Source organism: Anser anser, assembly GCF_964211835.1.
Source record: "Anser anser genome assembly, chromosome: Z".
Lineage (NCBI taxonomy): Eukaryota > Metazoa > Chordata > Aves > Anseriformes > Anatidae > Anser > Anser anser.
The window spans coordinates 73283299-73302894 of record NC_139723.1 but is presented as its reverse complement, the minus strand read 5'-3'; the positions used below and the strand labels follow the sequence as shown (position 1 = coordinate 73302894).

Genomic DNA, 19596 nt, shown 5'->3' with positions numbered 1-19596 from the left:
TGTATAATCGGTGGAGAACATGACATAAACCTTCTCCTACTGATCCATATAAAAGCTTTTCTGCTCTTCTTTGATCACGTAGGTTTAAAAATGGAGTCAATGTAATTAATTATACCTGTATTGCTCCAAAATAAAGAATTTAGATACATCATTCATCCCTGTTACAGTCTGTTTATTTTTCCAACAAATAGAAAACAGTGAAGCGTCATTTCTGAATGCAGATTCAAAACTAGAAGGGGAAAAAAAGGCTAGAACACAGAAGGATACAGCTAGATTTTACTTTCTAGACTGCCTGACACAGACATATACTCAAAAAAAGAGAAAAAACAAAGTCCTGTACACCACAGAAAAAGCCGGGGAATATTTACACCGAGCACAAAATAGCCTCAGAAGTATTTCCATGGACATGATTGACGCTAACCATATTCAGGTTTCTTAAGGGAGTACTTTTTTTTTTTTTTAAAGAGAAAAACAATATGGAAGATCAAAATCAAAATATTCAGCATAGTACTGGTTGTACTATCCAGCAGGAGCTGTATAGGGCTGAAATGATGCCTTCAATGGAAACACATTCTGAGTAGTAGGTTCCATTTTCCAGTAGCAACAGAATAGCTGTGGATCCACAGATTCCTTCTGTTACCCTTCCCAGAACGTGGTGGTCACTGCACTCCTTCACGCTCTCATACCACAAAAGTTTCTGCTGCACTTCAGGACTGACAGCCACTGAAGCTTACAGGCAGGATTCCTCTCTGATGATTGCTTAAAAAAATTAGCCAGAGAAGATGAGGACTCACAGAGTATCTCTACAGTCACTGCATGCTGTCAGTATAGCAGAGAGCAGGTGCAGGCAGGTACCACTGCAAGAGTCCACAAACATGGACAGGTGCTGTAGCAGTGGGAACAGTGGCAGAAGTAGGGCTGGTGGATAACACCATTTGTAGAGCCACTACTACCTTTGTGGCAAGCTTTAAGTGGTATGTGTCTCAACACCACTGCTAAAATACCCTCGCCATAAAGAGGTGAGAGTAGATACAATTGCATCAGTCCAGATCTCAAAGAATTTTTAAGCAACTACAAACACGCCAAATAACCTTCAAATAGAGCTAGTCTGTGCATCCACTGCAAAAGTTTCGTGTTGTATCTACTTTACCAGCTGCCAAATGAAAGTCAAGTAGCTCTTAAGCATCAGGCTGATAATGAAACTGTTCCCAGCACAAGCAAACTGCAGTAATTCTTAAAGGGCAAATGAAGTGCTTGGTAGCAGAACAGAAAGGGGACTGCTGTTGAATTTGGCTGCCTCTTCCAGTTCCAGTCTAAGAACATTCTGTAGCCTAACAATATGTTTCTGCATTTGTTAATCTGATAACGTCAGTCAGTTGAAGATAATTTTTATTGCTCTATTTATTGCTCTATCTCAAATAAACGGAAATGGGAATCATCGAGTTACCTTTCCTGATCATTCCTTCAACACACCTAGCTTCCTAGAGGATAAACTACCCTCTGCTGGAATAACAGAGAATTTACAGGCAAGAAAAAATTTCCTTAACAGCTTTCTACAGACATTCTTAAAAGCATTCAATTGCAAATACCACTTGTCTGTTACTGTAGGCTTACTAACGCTGGGTTTTACTCCAATAATTTTGCAGTGAGTGTCCTCTTTGTGAAAGATAACTGACTCTCTTAATAAATGAATCATTCCCACAGAATTAGCCTTTCTGAAATGAGAATAATAGTTTTTTCTAAGAACCAAGCTGCTGATTTACATACAGTAATCAGTAGCTCCTTGGTTTGTATTTTCTTGGTCTTGGAATCTTTCAGAACTCAAAGCACAATGTGATGAAGTTCACACCATGAAAGATTTGATTATATACAGTGGTTACATAGTATACAAAAACATCCCAAATAATTGTAATTGTCATTTATTTAAAGGAAAAGTCTTTCCCAAAGTGCCAGCCTCAGCGTTTATCAAGAGAATTCTTCCACCAGGCAATGAAAAAGCCATTGCATTGCACTATTAATTGTTAATCTGTCTTGACAGTTAAAAACACTTTCAAGCCCAGCCTCACCGTGAACAGGATGGTACAAGAAGAAACTTCTATTCAACTTTTTGAACTGATCGTAACTCCCATCTAGGCTGAAATCAGATGCCAAGCCAGCCTTCATGCTGCATAGGTGGCATACCAGCTCAGCTCTTACTACCAAGGATTCTGGTTTTCTTTTGAAAGATGATCCAAGTACCTTCACTGAAGAAAACACTTCACCTCAAAATTATTGACAGTCTTCTTGGAATGCTTAATCAGGACAAAAACAGAGAACACAATTTGTATAGAGGAAGTAGATTTTTCCAGAGAAAGATGGGTTTATTTTACAAGGAGATGTTAAAAAACACCAAAGACAAGTATGACAACAAGGAAAGGAATGCTACAAAATCACATGAATTATGCAACTTCCACGACTGTTGATCTGGCTGCAAAAATCCCAGGTCGACTGATTTCATCACAGGGGTATATGGTGCACATCTTTTAACACTTGATATGAGTTTCAAACAGAAGTGAATAACTTCAGTTCCTTCTTCAAAGTTACAGGATATGATTGTTTAACACATTCCTGTTTACCATTATCATACCTCTGGAGAAAAAAAAAAAAATAGAAGAAAGTCTGTTGAAATTTCTGGCACACAGATATCATCAAAGAATTACCATTACCATCAGGATCCTTAGAAAGAATCTTATGTCTTCAACTCTCTCGTGGAAAATGTGCAGAACTAGACAGCAACAGGACCTGTCAGAGAACTACTTCCTGTGCAGTGCTAGGTTCTGTCTGCTTCCACCACTACTGTCTACCACACACAACAAAACCTACACCCCACGCAGCCAGCTGCTGAAAACAAAACAAAACAAACAAATGAAAAAAATCAAATTACTAATACTTACAACATGCCTTCTAAAATTCCCTGCAAAACCAATCCAGCATATGTTCTAAAAATATAGTTGTTTGCTTTAACGAAGGTGCAACAGTTTGTGCATGAAAGGAATTCAATTTGTAGCATTTTTGTTGGACATTACTGTCTACTTGTAATTCATCAGGTAAGACCTGAAGTAGCCATAATTATTTAGATGTATGAAAAATAAGAATAGATGTTAAAAACTAACCATTTGTGCTCTTCTATGAACACCCCTTCTATGCCGTTGGCCTCTGAAAGACAAGTAAGCACCGTCCATCTTAGAAAAAACAGAAAAAAATAGTAAGCAACTGTTGAGGAAGAAGCTAATTTAACTGTATTGCTTTGAAGAAATGAATTGGGAGAAAAGAGTAAGTAACTCAATGCAGATTTTTTAACTGCTAAAATAGAATTATATAACACTGCAGTAACAAATGTTATTACAGAGGAAAAAATCATTGTGTACTGTAAAGATTAATAGCTTCATTTAAACTGGGAAAAAAAATAATAACTTCAGTATCATGATTGACTAGTACGGAACACATTGTATTTTCTGGGAGTATTAGTATCCTGCAGGAGCGCAGAGGTGCCTTGTGGGCCTGCTCCCCATCAGCTCCTCTTCCAGTGGCAGTTTGCAGGTCTTTCCTGGATGGTCATGCAGGGAGAAAAGGGCGATGGGGACTGCTCTCACGGAGTGGCCCGGAGATACCCCTTCCTCCCCAGAGAATTCCCCCTCCCAGGGAAAGCCCCCACACAGCAAGCTGTTTCATCAGGTACAAAGGAAATGTACCAGAAGTACTAGTAATATTACTAGTCAGGCTAGTAATAACTGGAACTCTTAAAAGAAATCTAATACTGGTTTTCTTGTACATCTAATACATCTAAATCTAATACTGGTTTACCTGCATTTGTAAATCTAATACTTTATTATCTGTGATGATGTTACAAGAAAATCTGCGGGCAGAAAAACATTATGTGCTTTAAAATATAAAAACTTGTATCTACTTACAATGCTATTTCCATTCCAATTACATTACAGAATCTCCCACTTCCTTTTAAATGTTTCTTCAACTTACTCCTCGTGTATTTTTTCTTTCCTATTGATTAATTAAAGACCATTATGTAACATTTGGTTCGGTCTATTTCCACTGTCTATTAATAATGATTTTATTTTGGCATACAGGCATAGTTTAGTAATAGCCATCTCAACATCTCAGTGTTGTGTTATGTTGTGTTTGTTTGTTGTTTTTTTTCCCTGAAAAAAAATATGTCAAAAGCATGAATAGCTGAACAAAAATTAAGCAAAATGCAACAAGGAAGTTTTCATGTAGCTAAATTTCCCACCAAAGGAGAAAAGTTGACAAACGGTTGAGTAATTCAAGAATACTATTGATCCTGAATTATTTAACGGGAGTTTACCATGCACACCATTGTTTCAGGCCTGCAATATGTTAAGAACTCAGAAAATCCAAAATTGGTTGCATATCCACTTCTAGTGCCCAACTTACAAAGCCACTGAAAATGCAGTTCATCTGGAAATGGAGCTCATAGGAGCACTTCCAGTAAAGAAGACATTAACTTACAAGCCTACACTGGCATTTTGGTGTCAAAATTACAAAGAGCTCCACTCGCTAGACCTTTCAATAGGTTAGTTGTCTACAGTCTAGCTCCCTCTGAGCAACACAGGTAGGGCTTTGGGACCATCAGCAGGCTAAAGGAGCTTGAAAAAGGCTGTCATGTGGCAGCCAAGAAATGCTGAATAATTATGAGCCTCTTATCACATCATGGTGAGGGGGGGACAGGGAAAGGAATGGGGGAGGGAAGGCCAAGTATGCACATTTAAATCTCTTTCACCATGCTAGAATTATAACCACAAATAGTTATACAGCTCTATATAGCTCAACTAATCAAGCCATAGTAGTTCACTGATGTATTTGAGTATTAATCTTCTAACAATTGTAACAGTACTAAAATCAGAAAAAAAAAGAAAAAAATTACTTTGAGACAAGTAAAGTTTATCCTAATCATTGTTAGCAAGTCTGGTGCTTCTGCTTGAGCCATAGGATATCACAATGTTTATTTCGCCTGATTAAAAGACCACTAACAATATAGAAATCAAAAACATTTCCAAATGAACTATTCCACTGGTCAATAAGCCTCATGTTTAAAAAGTCTTGTTTATTGTGTGGTGGTCATGTAATTGTGTATATAAGTAAAGAGCAAAGCACATTTAAATCACATACACTACAATGGTTTGCATCCATTTTATAAACTAGTGATCGTGTTATCTCGTTTAGTGTTTTTAAAATGAGAAGTTTTATTCCATACTTGATTATCATTCAGAAGCTTTTGGTTTTTGTTCATGCTATTTTGACTTGTCCCCTATGCGGTTTTCACATACAAGTTCTTTGGTGGTTACTCAGTGCTACAATGCGTGACACTATTGCTGTGACAGCATGACTACTCACCTTGCAAGCGGAATTTCTTCAGTTTTTCAGTTCCACTTTAAGTGTCTTCCTTCCTCTGAAGACTAAATCTTTTGTATGATTATCATTCTCATCTTGACTATGAGTTCTAGATATCGGAACTATTAATTCTAAGGGAAATTCCTAAAACTTACTAAGTTTTTCTAGTTATTTGAGAATTCTTACACGAAGGAGAGATACAGTAAAATCACATGTAATCTGTACGACACTTCTGTAACTATCATATTCTCTAAGAACTAACATTATTTCAAAAAACTGATCTCACTATCCTTGCATTCAAAGCTACATTTCTATTGTTATTTCACTGGTCTCCTTGGCTCCTCTGCATTTTTAATCAGTTATTTAGATATACTCACTGCAAGACAAACCTTGTAGAATGAAAAATAGCATTCATTCTCCCACACAGACACACAGGTATACATACCCCCCAAAAGACTTGAGCACTCTCTACTTCTGTAGACTAAGACTTCTGAAGACACACAACCTGTTACGAGATGGTCAAAATACTTCATGAGACTGGATCTGTAAGTAAGGAAAAAGTCAAAGAAAAAGCAGCAACACAGAAGCACAAATCATTTCCTCTGCCCTTAGTTATTAGAAACCTTTGCTCTGCTTCAGGGAAGTCAGGCAATTCTTCTCCTATACTGCTGCACCTGTGTTAACTTAATCCCACATAATGGCCTCTAATACCAGAGCACCAAAGTCCCAGTTTATAAGAAGGACAACAGAGAAAACACGTACAGTTACACAGCTTGAATTCAGAGCCTGCTGTGTACCAGGGGCAGCTTTCCTGGAACACCCAGACCAGGTGTTCTTATGCTGCAACACCCGGAAAACTATTTAAAAGATAAGAAAAAAAAATCATTGTGCAGTGCGTTACATTGTGCATGTCCTTTGCAAGTGTTTTGGGCTGCTTCTGATTTGTTTCTGACAATTAGGCAAACTTAATTGAGCAACCTCTACTCCCACATGTAGCTCTACGTTTATGACAGAATATTCTTCTGATTTTGTAGAGGCTTGAAGAGCTGTCATACCAGCCAAACGTATAAAGTCCTATTTACTCTATCTGAACAGACCACCAAAACTAGTATAGCTTATTTATATACGAGTTATTTTAAAGCCAAATATATTTCCTAAGAATGAACTTTATTTTCCAAGAAGCAAGATAACAACACTAAAATGCTGAATGATCAAATCATAAAAGTCGCCTTTTTTTCCACATCTGCTCACACAACGTTGAAAACTGGTATTATTCACCCTCTTCCCTTCGATACACGGCCTCATGCACTTTGCCCTGGCAGAATTTTTACTGTCAGCACACCATGACATCACCGCTGCCAGAGGTTTAGAGAAAGGGGGGGGTGGAGGATAGTAAGAGTGAAAAAAGATTAGACTTTGGTAACATGTTTTGCCTTTACTTCAGAGAAGAGGTTCTGCTTAAGGATATAAATTTCGTGCTTCAGGGCACGGGTTTCGTATCCACTGTAGCAACTGATGTCATCTCATGTAGGAGAGAGGCCGTGCGGCCAGCATGAGCCAGGTGTTGGACACGGCATGGCGGTCTGAGGACCTTGCTCCTGACCAGGCACAGGCACCACTGGTGCATCTCCTCTCAGAGGAACACCTTTGCGTGTGTCCACCTGTCGTGGTGTGAGCTCCATGCCGGTGTTTCTGCTCCAGGGACTCGTCAATCACCGCTGCTCGTTGAGTGCCACCGCGCCAAGCATCAGATAAACACAGCTCTCGTCCCACCGTCAGCCCAGCCACAACGACCGGGCTCCGCCGGCAAGTACAATCCTATTCCCAAGCCCGTACGTGATCTCCTCGTGGTCAAGCTAAAGCGAGCCCTCGACACAAACACACAAACACGTCCCTCACACGCACACACACCCTTCCTGTGTTTAGCAACGCCATCAGCCGCGCACGGGAGCCAGGGAGAAGCAATACATCGATGACGGGCTGTGAGGAAAGCCGACGGCTGGCAGCGGGAGCCTGATGCAAGAGCTCCCGCCGCGGTCCCGCGGCACCACCCGCCTTATCTCCCGGCCACCCGCCCCCACGGCGGGACCGACCCTCCCTCAGCGGGCCGGGGCGGCGGCAGGTGCCCCTCCACGTCCCCTCGCGGTCCCCTCGCGGGCCCCTCGCGGCCCCTCACGGCCGTTGGGCGCCCCCTCCCGCCCAGCCGCCCCCGCCGCGGGCGGAGGTGCCGCGGGCCGGCCCTGCCCGCCGCCGCCCGGCCAATGGAGCGAGAGGGCGGGGAGCGGCGGCGGCGGCTGCCCCGGGCCGCCTCCGCCCTCCGCGGCGAAACTCGGCGGGAGCGCGGCGCTGAGGGGAGAGGAGCCCCAGCCCCGCGACGCGGAGGGAAGGGAAGGAAGGGAAGGGAGGGAGGGAAGAAGGAGGGGATGAGCGGCGGGCACCGCGCTCCGGCACCTTCCCGCGACGCCCCCGCCGGCACCTGGAGCCCTCGCCGGTGCCGCTGAGAGAGAGAGGGGCGGCGAAGGACGCCGGGATCCGCGGGGATCCGCTGGGATCCGGTGCTGGGCTGCGCTCGGCTCTCCCCGCTGCCAGCCGGGGCTGCCCCCGCTTCGTCTCCTCTCACGATTTTTTTTTTCCTTCCTCTTTTTTTTTTTTTTTTTTTTCTTGCCTAAACCACACCGGCAATTTTCCTCTCTCCTCTTTCGTAATTTCCATTTTTTCCTCCCCGATTCCTCCTTTGCTTTTCCTTCCCGGACCCTCTCCTTGCCTCGGCTCCGCAGCGGCAGCGCCATGTCCTTCAGCCCCACCATCATGCCACCTGCCAACGGCTCCGCCAACGGGACCGCCGGCGGGGCCGAGGGTGGGAAGCCCCCCACCATCCCCACCGTCATGTTCATCTTCGGTGTGGTGGGCAACCTCATCGCCATCGTGGTGCTCTGCAAGTCCCGGAAGGAGCAGAAGGAGACCACCTTCTACACACTGGTCTGCGGGCTGGCGGTCACCGACCTCCTGGGGACTTGCCTGGTGAGTCCGGTCACTATTGCCACTTACCTGCAGAATCGCTGGCCAGGAGGAGACGCGCTGTGCGAGTACAGCTCCTTCATCCTCCTCTTCTTTGGACTGTCTGGCCTCAGCATTATCTGTGCCATGTCAATTGAAAGGTACCTGGCTATCAACCATGCCTATTTCTACAACCATTACGTAGATAAGAAGCTGGCAGGGCTCACGCTCTTCGCCATCTACGCTTCCAACGTCTTGTTCTGCGCCCTCCCCAGCATGGGGCTTGGCAAATCAACCCGGCAGTACCCTGACACTTGGTGTTTCATAGACTGGCGAGCAAAGAAGGCCACTCATGCAGCATATTCCTACATGTACGCTGGCTTCAGCTCCTTCCTGATCATGGTTACAGTGATCTGCAACATCCTGGTCTGCGTGGCCCTAATTCGCATGCACCGCCAGTTCATGCGACGCACATCCCTGGGGACAGACACCACCTCCAGCCGCTTATCTGACTTTCGCAGACGCCGGAGCTTCCGTCGGATGGCCGGAGCAGAGATCCAGATGGTTATTCTGCTCATTGCCACTTCCCTGGTGGTGCTCATCTGCTCCATTCCTCTTGTGGTGAGTAACATTGTGCAACCCTTCTTCTTCCATCACCCACATTGCTGAGTCTTTTCTCCTCCTAGCCTGTGCCTGTAGGACAGAATCCCATTTAGCTGGTGCTGCAAACTCTAGAGTAATTTCAGCGCAGTTAGCATGCATACGTGGTGATAGAAGAGAGTTGTACTGGTTTATATTTACAAGAAAAGAAACACGCTCATCCCAAGTCCCAGGCTCCTTTGATTGGCTGACATACAATGCCAAAAATTCTTAACAAATTTTCCACCCTTTAACTGGAATCCACACAGAAAAAATCTTATTGAGAGCTAAAGGCACTTTAAAGTTCATTTCCAAAATTAATTTGTGATGAGTGAGGTTTGGGGCTGGCCCACACTGCTGGATGCTTATTGTGTTTTTAAAATAGGCACTCTGCTGATGAAGTGTACAGCAGTCTGTAGGATCTGGCAGGAGGAGAGAGTTCTCTTCATGTGGCACCAGCAAGGTGCAGAGCGCTTCGCGCCCAAAACCAGAACTGAGGTCCCATCCTGAAGGATTCACTGGGGGTAGATCCCATGCATTTATAGCCCTCAAACAGCTCCCCAGTGTTGGAGGGCTAAATTCAGTGGAGCCACTTAGTGCAATTTTCTGTTAAATGGGAATTGGAGGATTCTGGCCCACATGAAGCTAGAGATCATACCAAAATGCCAGACAACATTACCACTAACCATTTGCTAATTTTCTGAAACAGCTGGTACAATTACTGTCATTGACTTGAACATGCAGGATCTACTTTCTTCTATTCCTCCACCTTATCTCAAAGGAAGACAAAAAAAAAACCACACCAGCTCGAGGCTCAGTTCTTGCTTGCCACCCACCATAATAAAACTTGGCGAACTTCTCTCCCCTTCTGGCTCAGAAACATTAAACAAGCAGCTGGCTTGCCTTATTCGCCACCTTCCAAAACACAGTTTAGGGAGCCAAGCACTACTTCTTAGACAGAAAGTGTTTTTGGAAGATGGATTGTTTTCAGGGATTTTATTGTAGGTAGGAACTATTCTGCAATCCCAGTGTCACAGAGGGGTTGTGATGTGCGTGAGATGCAAGTGGCCAGCTGGGGATGCGAAACAAACAGGCTACAGCTCAGTAAGGAAGTTCAGAAAAATACGTCTGAAAGCTCGGAGAGGTCAGTGAGTCCATCCCCCTGCTTCAAAGGAGGGTGTAACTGCAAGGGTCAGGCCAGTTTTGCCACATTACTAACATAAACAGAAGCCAGTGGAGTGTGGCTTTGCTGGAGCACCAGTGCTCGGGCTGTCGCTGAAGGCTGTCTCCTGTCCCACAGCGCCGTGTCACTTCGCGTTGTGCCATGGCATAACTGGACACTTTCCTGTCCATTTATTGCTCGTCGCCTAAAGGAAATCAAAACATGCCGTTTGAGTTGTGCACAGGCTGCCTCTGAGCGGCACGCGTGTTAGATCGAGGAACCTCACGCAACCTGTTCTGCAGTCCAGCACCAGAAACCTCACGGGCAAGCCGACTTGCCACACTGGAAGGAATCAGGTTGTAGAGTGGCCAAACCCTGAGAGTACCTGTGGGCCCACAGTACTTAATGCGATTAATCTAATATTGTAGCAGCTACTTCACAAAATAACAATATGCTGTCTTCAAAAGAGATGCTGGCAAACGCAGAGAACAGGTTCTGGGAATTAAATGCAATGTCACAACACAGTGCAGGGTACCAGCTGATGGACTTCTGTGGTGTCAGGAAAAAGCCAAAACCTTATCCCACGGAGGACTAGCTAGAGAACAGCTGAGTGCAAAATGAAATTGTTCATATACATTAGGAGCTAGGGAAGCTTTTATAAAGTCTTTAAAAAAAAAAAAGGGGGGGGGGGGAAATCAAGAGGGAGAGATTGCCAGAAAGGAAACTAGATTGTTGACACTTAAAATTAATGAACTTGGGTGGGGCGAGAGATTTATTATTTAAACAGTAGCTGGTGAAAACCTTAACATGTGTGAAGGTGCGGGTGACGAAGTTCTGAAGCTCTCTCAGACCTTGATTTCGCTTCTTACAAAGGCATGGTGTTGCCTCGAGAGTGCTCACAGATGGTAGCTTTTCTCAGCTAAAGCCGCAGATTTCTTCTGTATGTAAAACAAAGTAAAAGACTGTCATTTCACTATTTCCGTATTTCACTTAGGTGCGTGACTAGGAAAAAAAAACTTTTTTTTTTTTTAAACACATATAGACACATCATTACGGTGTCCAGCATGGTTAAACTGCTTCATTGTAAAGGTAGCTTTTATCAGTCATTTGCCTCCCCCGTGGGAATAACCTGTACCCATTTATGTTTCTTTATACGGTGATGCACTGTTGCATATGTGTATTAAGCCCTCTGTGTTACTTATGCACTGAGGTTAAGCATTCCAGGATAAACTCAGAGAAGTGACACCTTTATGCTATAAATCCTTAGAAAGAGCCACCAGCAGAGACAGGAAAATCACTCATATACACATACATTTTCATGACTCAGACGAGCTCCTCTGAATTAAACTACGGAGCTGTCACCACAGAGGAGACTGAGAGGTGCGTTTATAACAGGAGATCCTGGCGGGCACCAAGAACATACAAGTAGTAAGGTGGTGGTGGCATGATTCAGATACACAAAGCAAGCTCAGAGGGTGATTTGTGACTGACATTTTCTGATGAGCTGATTTCCTACTGATGATTTCAGCTGAATAAACTATCACTGAAGTCAAAGCAACTTCAGAAAGAGAGACGTAAGCTTCTAACTTTTTAGAATTAACACTTTCACAAGACAATAAACTAGTACACAGAGGCAGTCCAGCAAACTGTATTTACTAGGGTTTAACAAAAATTTTCACGTCTTAAAATATTAAATAGCCCTGAAATAATAAGAAAAGGCTTGGCTTGATTTAAAAAGTGGTTAAAGAACAGCAAGCTGAGTCACAGAGAACAGACGTTCTTAATAATGAAATGCTCCAGGACTTGGTTTGCAAGTAAAGTTGTTTAGCATTTTAGTGATTTATTCATAAAATCAGCAAAATTTTACAATGACAACTACTATAGCAAAATTATTGAGCATTGTACAAAAGACTGAATTAACTTTGCAGAGCTGAAGGCTGATCAAATTTATTAAGGGAAAAAAGTTGAACAAAAATCATTAGCAAAAATAACCTTCTGATGTAACCTGATGTGTTCTCAGTGTACAGAAAGTGGTGTGGAAGGCATGAAGAAGACTCTTACAACAGTTTAAAAATGAAATAAGGAAAAAAATACACAAATTGCATGCTGCCTCTTTCCTGCACTCCACATTGGTTATTTCATCTTTTAAAAATCTGTGAGTTTTTAGAAAACAGAATTGAATATACTTAAAAGTAGGGGATGAGTTTCATGGGAGGGGAGGGGTGTCAAGAGCATATTAGAAATTGCTATCCAGCCTTTACAAAAGACAAAACCAACCCTTTTGAGCGTACACAAGCACATAGTATTCAAACTCCAGTTCACTCCAGCAGCCTGTCAGACACTTTTAGATTTTTAAGTATGTGACTTTTCCTGATCCTGACCACTGAACATTGCTGAATTGCAGTGAAACTGAAAATAAAATGCTATGTTTCAAGGTGTGCATGTGCTTGATCATATGAAATAATCAAAGGTTTCTAACTTAATGTTTAATTGACCTAAAAGTTTGGATTTTCTTTTGGTTTGTTTTGGCTTGTCTCGGAAGTACAGGGGCTGTCTGCAGCCAAAACCAGCAAGGTGGCAGGCATGATTTTCGAGCAATGGAGTGATTTGCTACAGCAGACACCAAACCCTTGAAGGGCAAAGGGTATTGGCTTGTAGAGCTGAAAAACTTGTTTCCTGCTTTCTACTATACAGATTTTAAAATTATCCTATCAGTATGTGGGGAGATTTTATGAGGGCAGGTAGAAGCTATGAAGATAACTACTCCTTTAATTATTCTGGAACAATAAGTATGTTAGTCACTTTATCATACTGCATAGGAATAGAAGTCATGATTCACATTCATATTTAGTAAAAAAGAAAAGCAGCAAACACGCAGGACTGTGATCTACAACTACCTATCGCTTCACCATAAACTCAATGCACCATGAAGCAACGTGCTTCTTAACACAACTGCAAACAAACCACAAATACTTTCAAAATATGTTGCCTGTATTCTGTGGCTGCAGATGTAACATTTAAACCTCGTTCTATTGAGACTTGAATTGTTCCCATTCGCTTCTTTCTTTAATCAGGATTTTAAACTGCAGAAATTCAAACATCAGCTTAGCTAACACAGTAATGAATTCCACTTACTCGGGATTTACTAAGAAGATGCAAGGCAATATCCTTCATCATGCTTCATCCTGTAACAGAAGACTTGTAGCCAAAATAGGATACATCTCTTACTGTTAGTGTAGGTGATACGTTAACAAATGCTCTTTCTTTACCAGGTTGTAAAGAAATCATAAAGTGACATTCCAACACAGATTAATTTTTACCATATTGTGATTAATATGTAATCCATGCAACAGGTCTGATTTGATTAATGCATTTGACATTTTGGGGGGCTGCTAAGAAAAGACATGGGACCTTTCTGTGAAATTGAAACAATTTTGTATGGTACAAAGTTTTCAATAAGTAAGTCCATTTTAGGAATCTCTTCCCTACACGTCACATATCTGTCACAAGGAAATAAAGCATACAGAGATAACATAAAGCAAGCTGTGCAATTTGCGATTGTACTTTTCAACCACAGCGTCAGCACTTAAAGACATTTTTGTCTTTCCGTAAACTCTACCAGGTAGTCAGAGAAAGGTGAATCAGGTACTTCAACTTCAGGTGGTGCTTATCAAAGGAACAATCCCACTATTAAGTCACTGATGTGTAACTATAGGTCTAACTTTAAAAAAAAAAAAAAAGGAAAATAAAAATCAGGTCTCCAAAGTTGGTCTGTGTACTTCAGCTATCTTCAAAGTATGCCTTCTGGTTCTGTGATGTGGATGAATTTATCAGTAAATACCTCTCCGTGTCACACCTCTGATATTCGTGGTAATGACTGTATGTAGTTAGCATGAGCTGCTAGCAGTCCTCCACTCCCACAACACTGTCCTTTAGATTCCTGCCTCTCAGGGCAGGTACCCTTCCCATGATCAATGGTTAGATACATCGACCAGCATTTACACACCTTCAGGGTATATTCCCTTGCATAAAGGAAAATCTCAGCATAGAAAAAGGAGGAGCATCTGTAAAGAAATGTTGTTACGGTGCAGGTCAAATCCTTAAGGGAAATAGGTTCTTCATGTATTTATGACCTCTTACCAGCTTTTTTTTTTTTTGGGGGGGGGGGGGGGGGAGGGGAAGGGGGGAGAAGGGAATCTCACACACATGGCCAAGTAGATTTCAAACTAGCGTTTAGCTGATGCCATCGTCTCATCAACTCATTTTTCAGAGTTTCACGTTATGGAAACCTGACATCTGCTTTTCAGGTTCAGAGCCTGTGTCACCAAGTGCAGCTCTACTTGCATAAGCTTATGCAAGTCCCAGGACTAATCCCCACCTGCAGAGCTGATATCACTGGCAGTGCCTTTACGTTTGCTCTCCCGCCCTTGGGGCTGCAACTGCTGCCCATGGGAATGGGGGCAGCTAGCAAGAGCTGCGGGTACCCGGTCTGGGGAGCGGGGATGCTGCGACTGCGGGACATCTGTGCCACCTAGCGGTGCGCTCCTGCAAGCTGCGCTCACCGCGGGGGAGAGGACGGCTCTCCTGGACACCACTTCCAAAAGCCCACAGCAGGAGATTTCAGCAATGTGCCTTTTTTAAAGAAATAATCCTCAGTGAATGCCTGCAAAACTGTATTTACGAATTTTGGACTCTGGAGGGACTGGTCGTCTCTCAGCCAGCAGTACACAGAGTTCTTTGGTGATGGATATCAGATAAGAGTGGCAGCAGTTTGGAGACAAACAAATAATGAAAAAATTCAAAGAAAAATAAATAAATAAATAAAAAACCAGACAAGATCTACATGCATAGGAATATGCTTTAAAGTACTTCAATTGTGTGTGCGGCTTAACAGAAAAATCAGCTCTGTAAATTAGTTGTCAAAAAAACATACGCAATGTTAGAAATAATTAGGAAAGTAACAGAGAGTAAAACTCAGATCATTATAGTTCTGTATCAGTTCAAGATTTTCCCATGTTTGGAATTCTGTGTGAAGGTTTTGTTACCCATAAACCCATACAAAAGTAGTGAGAAAGAAAATATAGATGATCATCAGTTTCACACTCACTGATTTGAGAGAGATTGTATGCATAGGACTTCCGAAGAAGCACTCTGCATTATTTTAAATATACTTTGTTTATAGCTTTGGAGCACATTCAAGCTCTGAATCCTGACAGGCAGAATACCCCCACATTGCCCTGCTGCAGGAAAATTTCTCTAAAAGATTTGTGATTTTTTTCACCAGGCTTCACAAGTATAACTTCTAGTAAAAATGACTCGAGGAGGCTGTTCTAGTTTGGCTGTTGTTTAAATGCTTGTCTGCCTCCTTGCCTGTAACCTTCTCCTAGCTAGGCCAGGCTTGATTCATTTCAGAAGCTAAGTCTGAGACTTTAAAACATCCATACTTTTGCTACTAGATTTCTACTGTATCACATAAAAAGAGAAGTAATAGATTTATTTAGCCTTACCTTAAGAAGTCCAAAGTAAACTTCATGTTCCATTATCCGTTCTTTTCAGTGGCTTTCCTAGGCCTTCCTAAAATGCAGGACACTGCGTAGGTCTTGCTAAAACAGAGCAGCTATTTGGGACTGATAAACAAACTCGTATGACATCATGCTCTTTAGGGACACTGGAAAGATAACAACAACTCATGTCAAAGAACTGGCCTGTGCCTTAGAACAGCATTACAGAAGTAGCCCCAAATCCAGGGTAGGGACTGTTTTTTTTTTTCTTAGATTCAAAGGAAGAACTTGAAGGAGGCATTTCTGTGTAGATGACAGGATCCTGTCTTAAATTTTGTGCATGATAAACTGAAAGTGCTAATTCAAAAGGCAGCTTCAGAATCTCCAATTCCTAACTACTCGATAAGCATTTTCACGCTTTTCTAAGTAGGACCTGATGATGGCTCATGTAGGTGAGCAAAGCACTCCAGTCCAGCACTGGAATGATCTCATCATCTTGACCTATTAAAAATCTCCAAACTGTGAGGGACCTTTCTTTTTGTTCCTTTATTTCTTTTGTCCAAAACATGCTGCAATAAGCAAACAGCTGAGGGTACACAAACAATTCCAGTAAGGACAGGTGCCAGCAAAAGGTATTTCTAAACTAGGGAATCAACAGCTCTGGGCTTATTTCTGGAAGTTAATATACCTGGAATAGAATATGGGTTTCAATTTATTTCTAAACATACAATTATTAGACCCCTACTGGAGGAACTGATTGGCCAGGTCTCTTCAGTGAACTCAGATATCCCTTTGCAGATAGCGTAAGACTTGAGATATACTAAGGAAGCAGGATACAGGTCTAAATCCTTGTTCCTGGGTTATATCCATCAACAAAGAAGTTTCAAAAGCAGCAGCCCAAACTGAAGGTTGAAGGATTAATTATGAGGGGAGCAGGGAGAAAGAGCCATTCTTTTCCTACCTGTAGCACAAAAGATCAATTTACAACAGATTAATCTCTGGTTTTCTTGCCATTTCCAAAAATAAATTTGTGGCTGCTAATCCAAGGTGCTTTGCTTTGCCAGGTTATTCTCATGTTCTAGCTTGCAGATGTAAATCGAGATCTCTGCTTCGATACGTAAACTTTGATTTCCTGATGTAATTGTAAAATTGCACCTTTCTCCTCCCCCATCTCTCTGGGTAGGTCCGTGTCTTCGTGAATCAGCTCTATCAGCCCGCATTAGTGGAGGATGTGAGGCAAAACCCCGACCTGCAAGCCATCCGCATTGCCTCGGTGAACCCCATTTTGGACCCGTGGGTCTACATCCTCCTCCGCAAGACTGTGCTCAGCAAAGCCATCGAGAAGATCAAGTGTCTCTTCTGCCGCATTGGAGGGGCCCGGAGGCAGCACTCGGGGAGCAATTTCAACTGCGTGGATGGCCGCAGGACCTCTTCTGCCGTGTCAAGTCAGTCGCCCTCCTTCATCTCCCGCGAGCTGCGGGAGATCAGCAGCACCTCACAAACACTGCTCTATCCCCCGGAGTTAAGTGAAAGCAGCGTTGGGGGGCGCGTGCTGCTTCCCGGCCCCAGTGCAAGTCTGGCTCAGTCTGACACTACATCCGTAAGGACACTGCGCAGCTCAGAGACCTCAGACTCTTCACACGGGCAGGACTCAGAGAGTGTCTTCCTGGTGAATGAGATCAGGTCTGGTGGTGGGGCCAGCTCTACATCCAAGGGCAGCCCCCTCCAGGTCACCTTCCCCACAGAGACATTGAATTTATCAGAGAAGTGTATATAGCAACGAAAGGCATCGACCCTGGTGATCCTTCCTGGTACGCTGGAAAAACTGGTGCAATAGATAGGTATTCCGCCTATTCAAAGGGAGAGGGGTTCAGCTATGCTCCAAAGGGCTATTTTTCTCTTGCCATGTGATGGGTACATTTCTCTTAGACTACTGAGGACTGTGTGGAACAGACATTGGCGCTGCCATCAGAAATTGTACAAGACAGGTCTAATGGGACTGGAAACATGAACAGGTCTTGTTCTGGGACGCAGGAGAGCTACTGGGCCTCTTGAAATAGAAAGACCCATCACTTTCTTTCTTTCTCTTTCCCTTTATAAATCTGGTAGAACTGTGTTTTCCTGTGGCTGCTCAACTATCAAGAGTTTAAGCTTCTGGTACTAGAGCAGAATGTGAGGCAGCTACTAGGAACTGGACAGAGCTACTCTGACAGCTGCCTGCAGTAGGATTTTAAAGCGTCTCACTAAAGCATGAAAATGTGAATTTTTACTGTTGTACATGTATCAGGACTGAAAATATTTAAAAGTCTATTCTTCTCTATGAGAAGGGTTCTTACTAATACCAGGTATGTAGAAATGATTGCCAGCCTTCTCTTCCCCCAGTATTGCCTGCTGATAAGACATTCTTGTTTTAGATTTGTTATCCGTGCTACATTCACGGCCGATATAATTCTTTAGCTGAGAATACGTAAATACTTCGAGTGAAACGGAAACATATGTACCATTGAGAAAAAGAAAACACATCCTTTCAGTTAAGAATATTCTTTCAGTGTATGTACATACTAAAAAGCCAGATTTTATTTATGTGCTGAGAATGTTTCCATGTATAAACACATTGCTCCTCTCTGAGTACTTCGGCCCACATTCTGCACGCACTTAGGCACACACTTAACACTGCCCATCAGAGTAGCCCTTCCGCTGCCAGGGAGACTCCTTATACGTAAAGTTAAGGACATATAGAAGTGCTTTTAATATCAGGGCCTAAAACTTTCCACCCCTGGTTAATAGTCTTAATATTCACTTTAGTTAAAGCATCACTGATGTAATAAAGGTATTTTTTCATAACATTTATCGTTTTACTTTAAATAGTAAATAGAATTTTATGACGCTGTAATCTGATATTCCACCAAATAAACATACAAAACCATGGAAGCAGAATCTTCATTTAAAAGTGTAGGTTATATAGAACCATCTTCTGGTCTTGTACCTCTTGCAGATTATTTGTTCCTAGAGTTTTAATGGCAAAGACATCACCCAAAACAGCTGTTAACTAGTGACAAAAGGACTTCTGGTGTTTTGTTTTGTAAGGGGTAGGTCTTGTTCCAGAAAGACCATTTACTAAAATAATTCTGTACAGATATTTGGAGAATGTTTTGTTAAATACTAAGCATGTTATGCTGCTTAAAGTGTTCTCATGTGAAATGCTTTATTGTAATGAAAATCTTGAGCCTTATGTTGATGGTATGTTTAAGCAGTTGTACTGACCAAAATCACTTTGGGGATAACAATTAAATGAAAATGTTCTGCTTGAGCTCAAAAGTGTATGAGAGTCTGCCATTCAGTGCCAACTCCTCACTTTAAAAAGCCACCCATTTGGAACACTTTGTGCTTAGCTACTCTCAAAACATACTCGGGTCTGGAAGTTTCCAAAACACCACAGAACGATCATCATTAGCAAGAGGAAGCCTTCTTTGAAAATGTCCCTGAGAGCATTGACACAGAGCCATGAAAATTTTTCACACAACAAAAAAAATCAAAACCCCCATGCAGTTAAACCTCAGGCCTGCTTCATTGTGTTCCTTTAACATGGGAGCACTTGAGCTTATTTACCTCTACCCATGTAGGAAGTGAAGTTAAATCTGTGCACAAATATTTGCAGCAGAAGCCAATATTGCACTGGTTAAGTTGGAGAACAGTATTACTCAAGCTCCTGCTGGAGCTACAGATAAAGATCTGCCCGAGTTCTTTGCAATTGAATCACTTAACCATGGTCTGTTGCTTACTAGTGACCAACAAACAGAACACACTAGTACTGCCTAAGATAGGAAGCAGTACCTGACAGAGCAGGAAGGTGGGACCACCACCTGCAACTGTGCAACCTATAAGAATACT

The 19596-nt window shown here is 42.5% G+C and overlaps 2 protein-coding genes across 2 annotated transcripts; one reads left to right on the top strand and one right to left on the bottom strand.

Moving 5' to 3' along the window:
* Nucleotides 1-48: 48 nt before the first annotated feature.
* On the bottom strand, nt 49-8195 carry LOC310889559 (uncharacterized protein; the record flags this gene model as incomplete). Its single annotated transcript, XM_083817144.1, has 6 exons — nt 49-2628; nt 3153-3195; nt 3951-4038; nt 5852-5949; nt 7500-8071; nt 8160-8195. The coding sequence occupies 6 exons, from the start codon at nt 8193-8195 to the stop codon at nt 2542-2544; spliced, it is 924 nt and encodes a 307-aa protein (XP_083673270.1). The 3' UTR covers nt 49-2541.
* On the top strand, nt 7799-19023 carry PTGER4 (prostaglandin E receptor 4). Its single transcript, XM_083818429.1, has 2 exons — nt 7799-9024; nt 16889-19023. Exons 1-2 carry the CDS (start codon nt 8194-8196, stop codon nt 17480-17482), a joined length of 1425 nt encoding a protein of 474 aa, XP_083674555.1. The 5' UTR covers nt 7799-8193; the 3' UTR covers nt 17483-19023.
* Nucleotides 19024-19596: the final 573 nt, after the last annotated feature.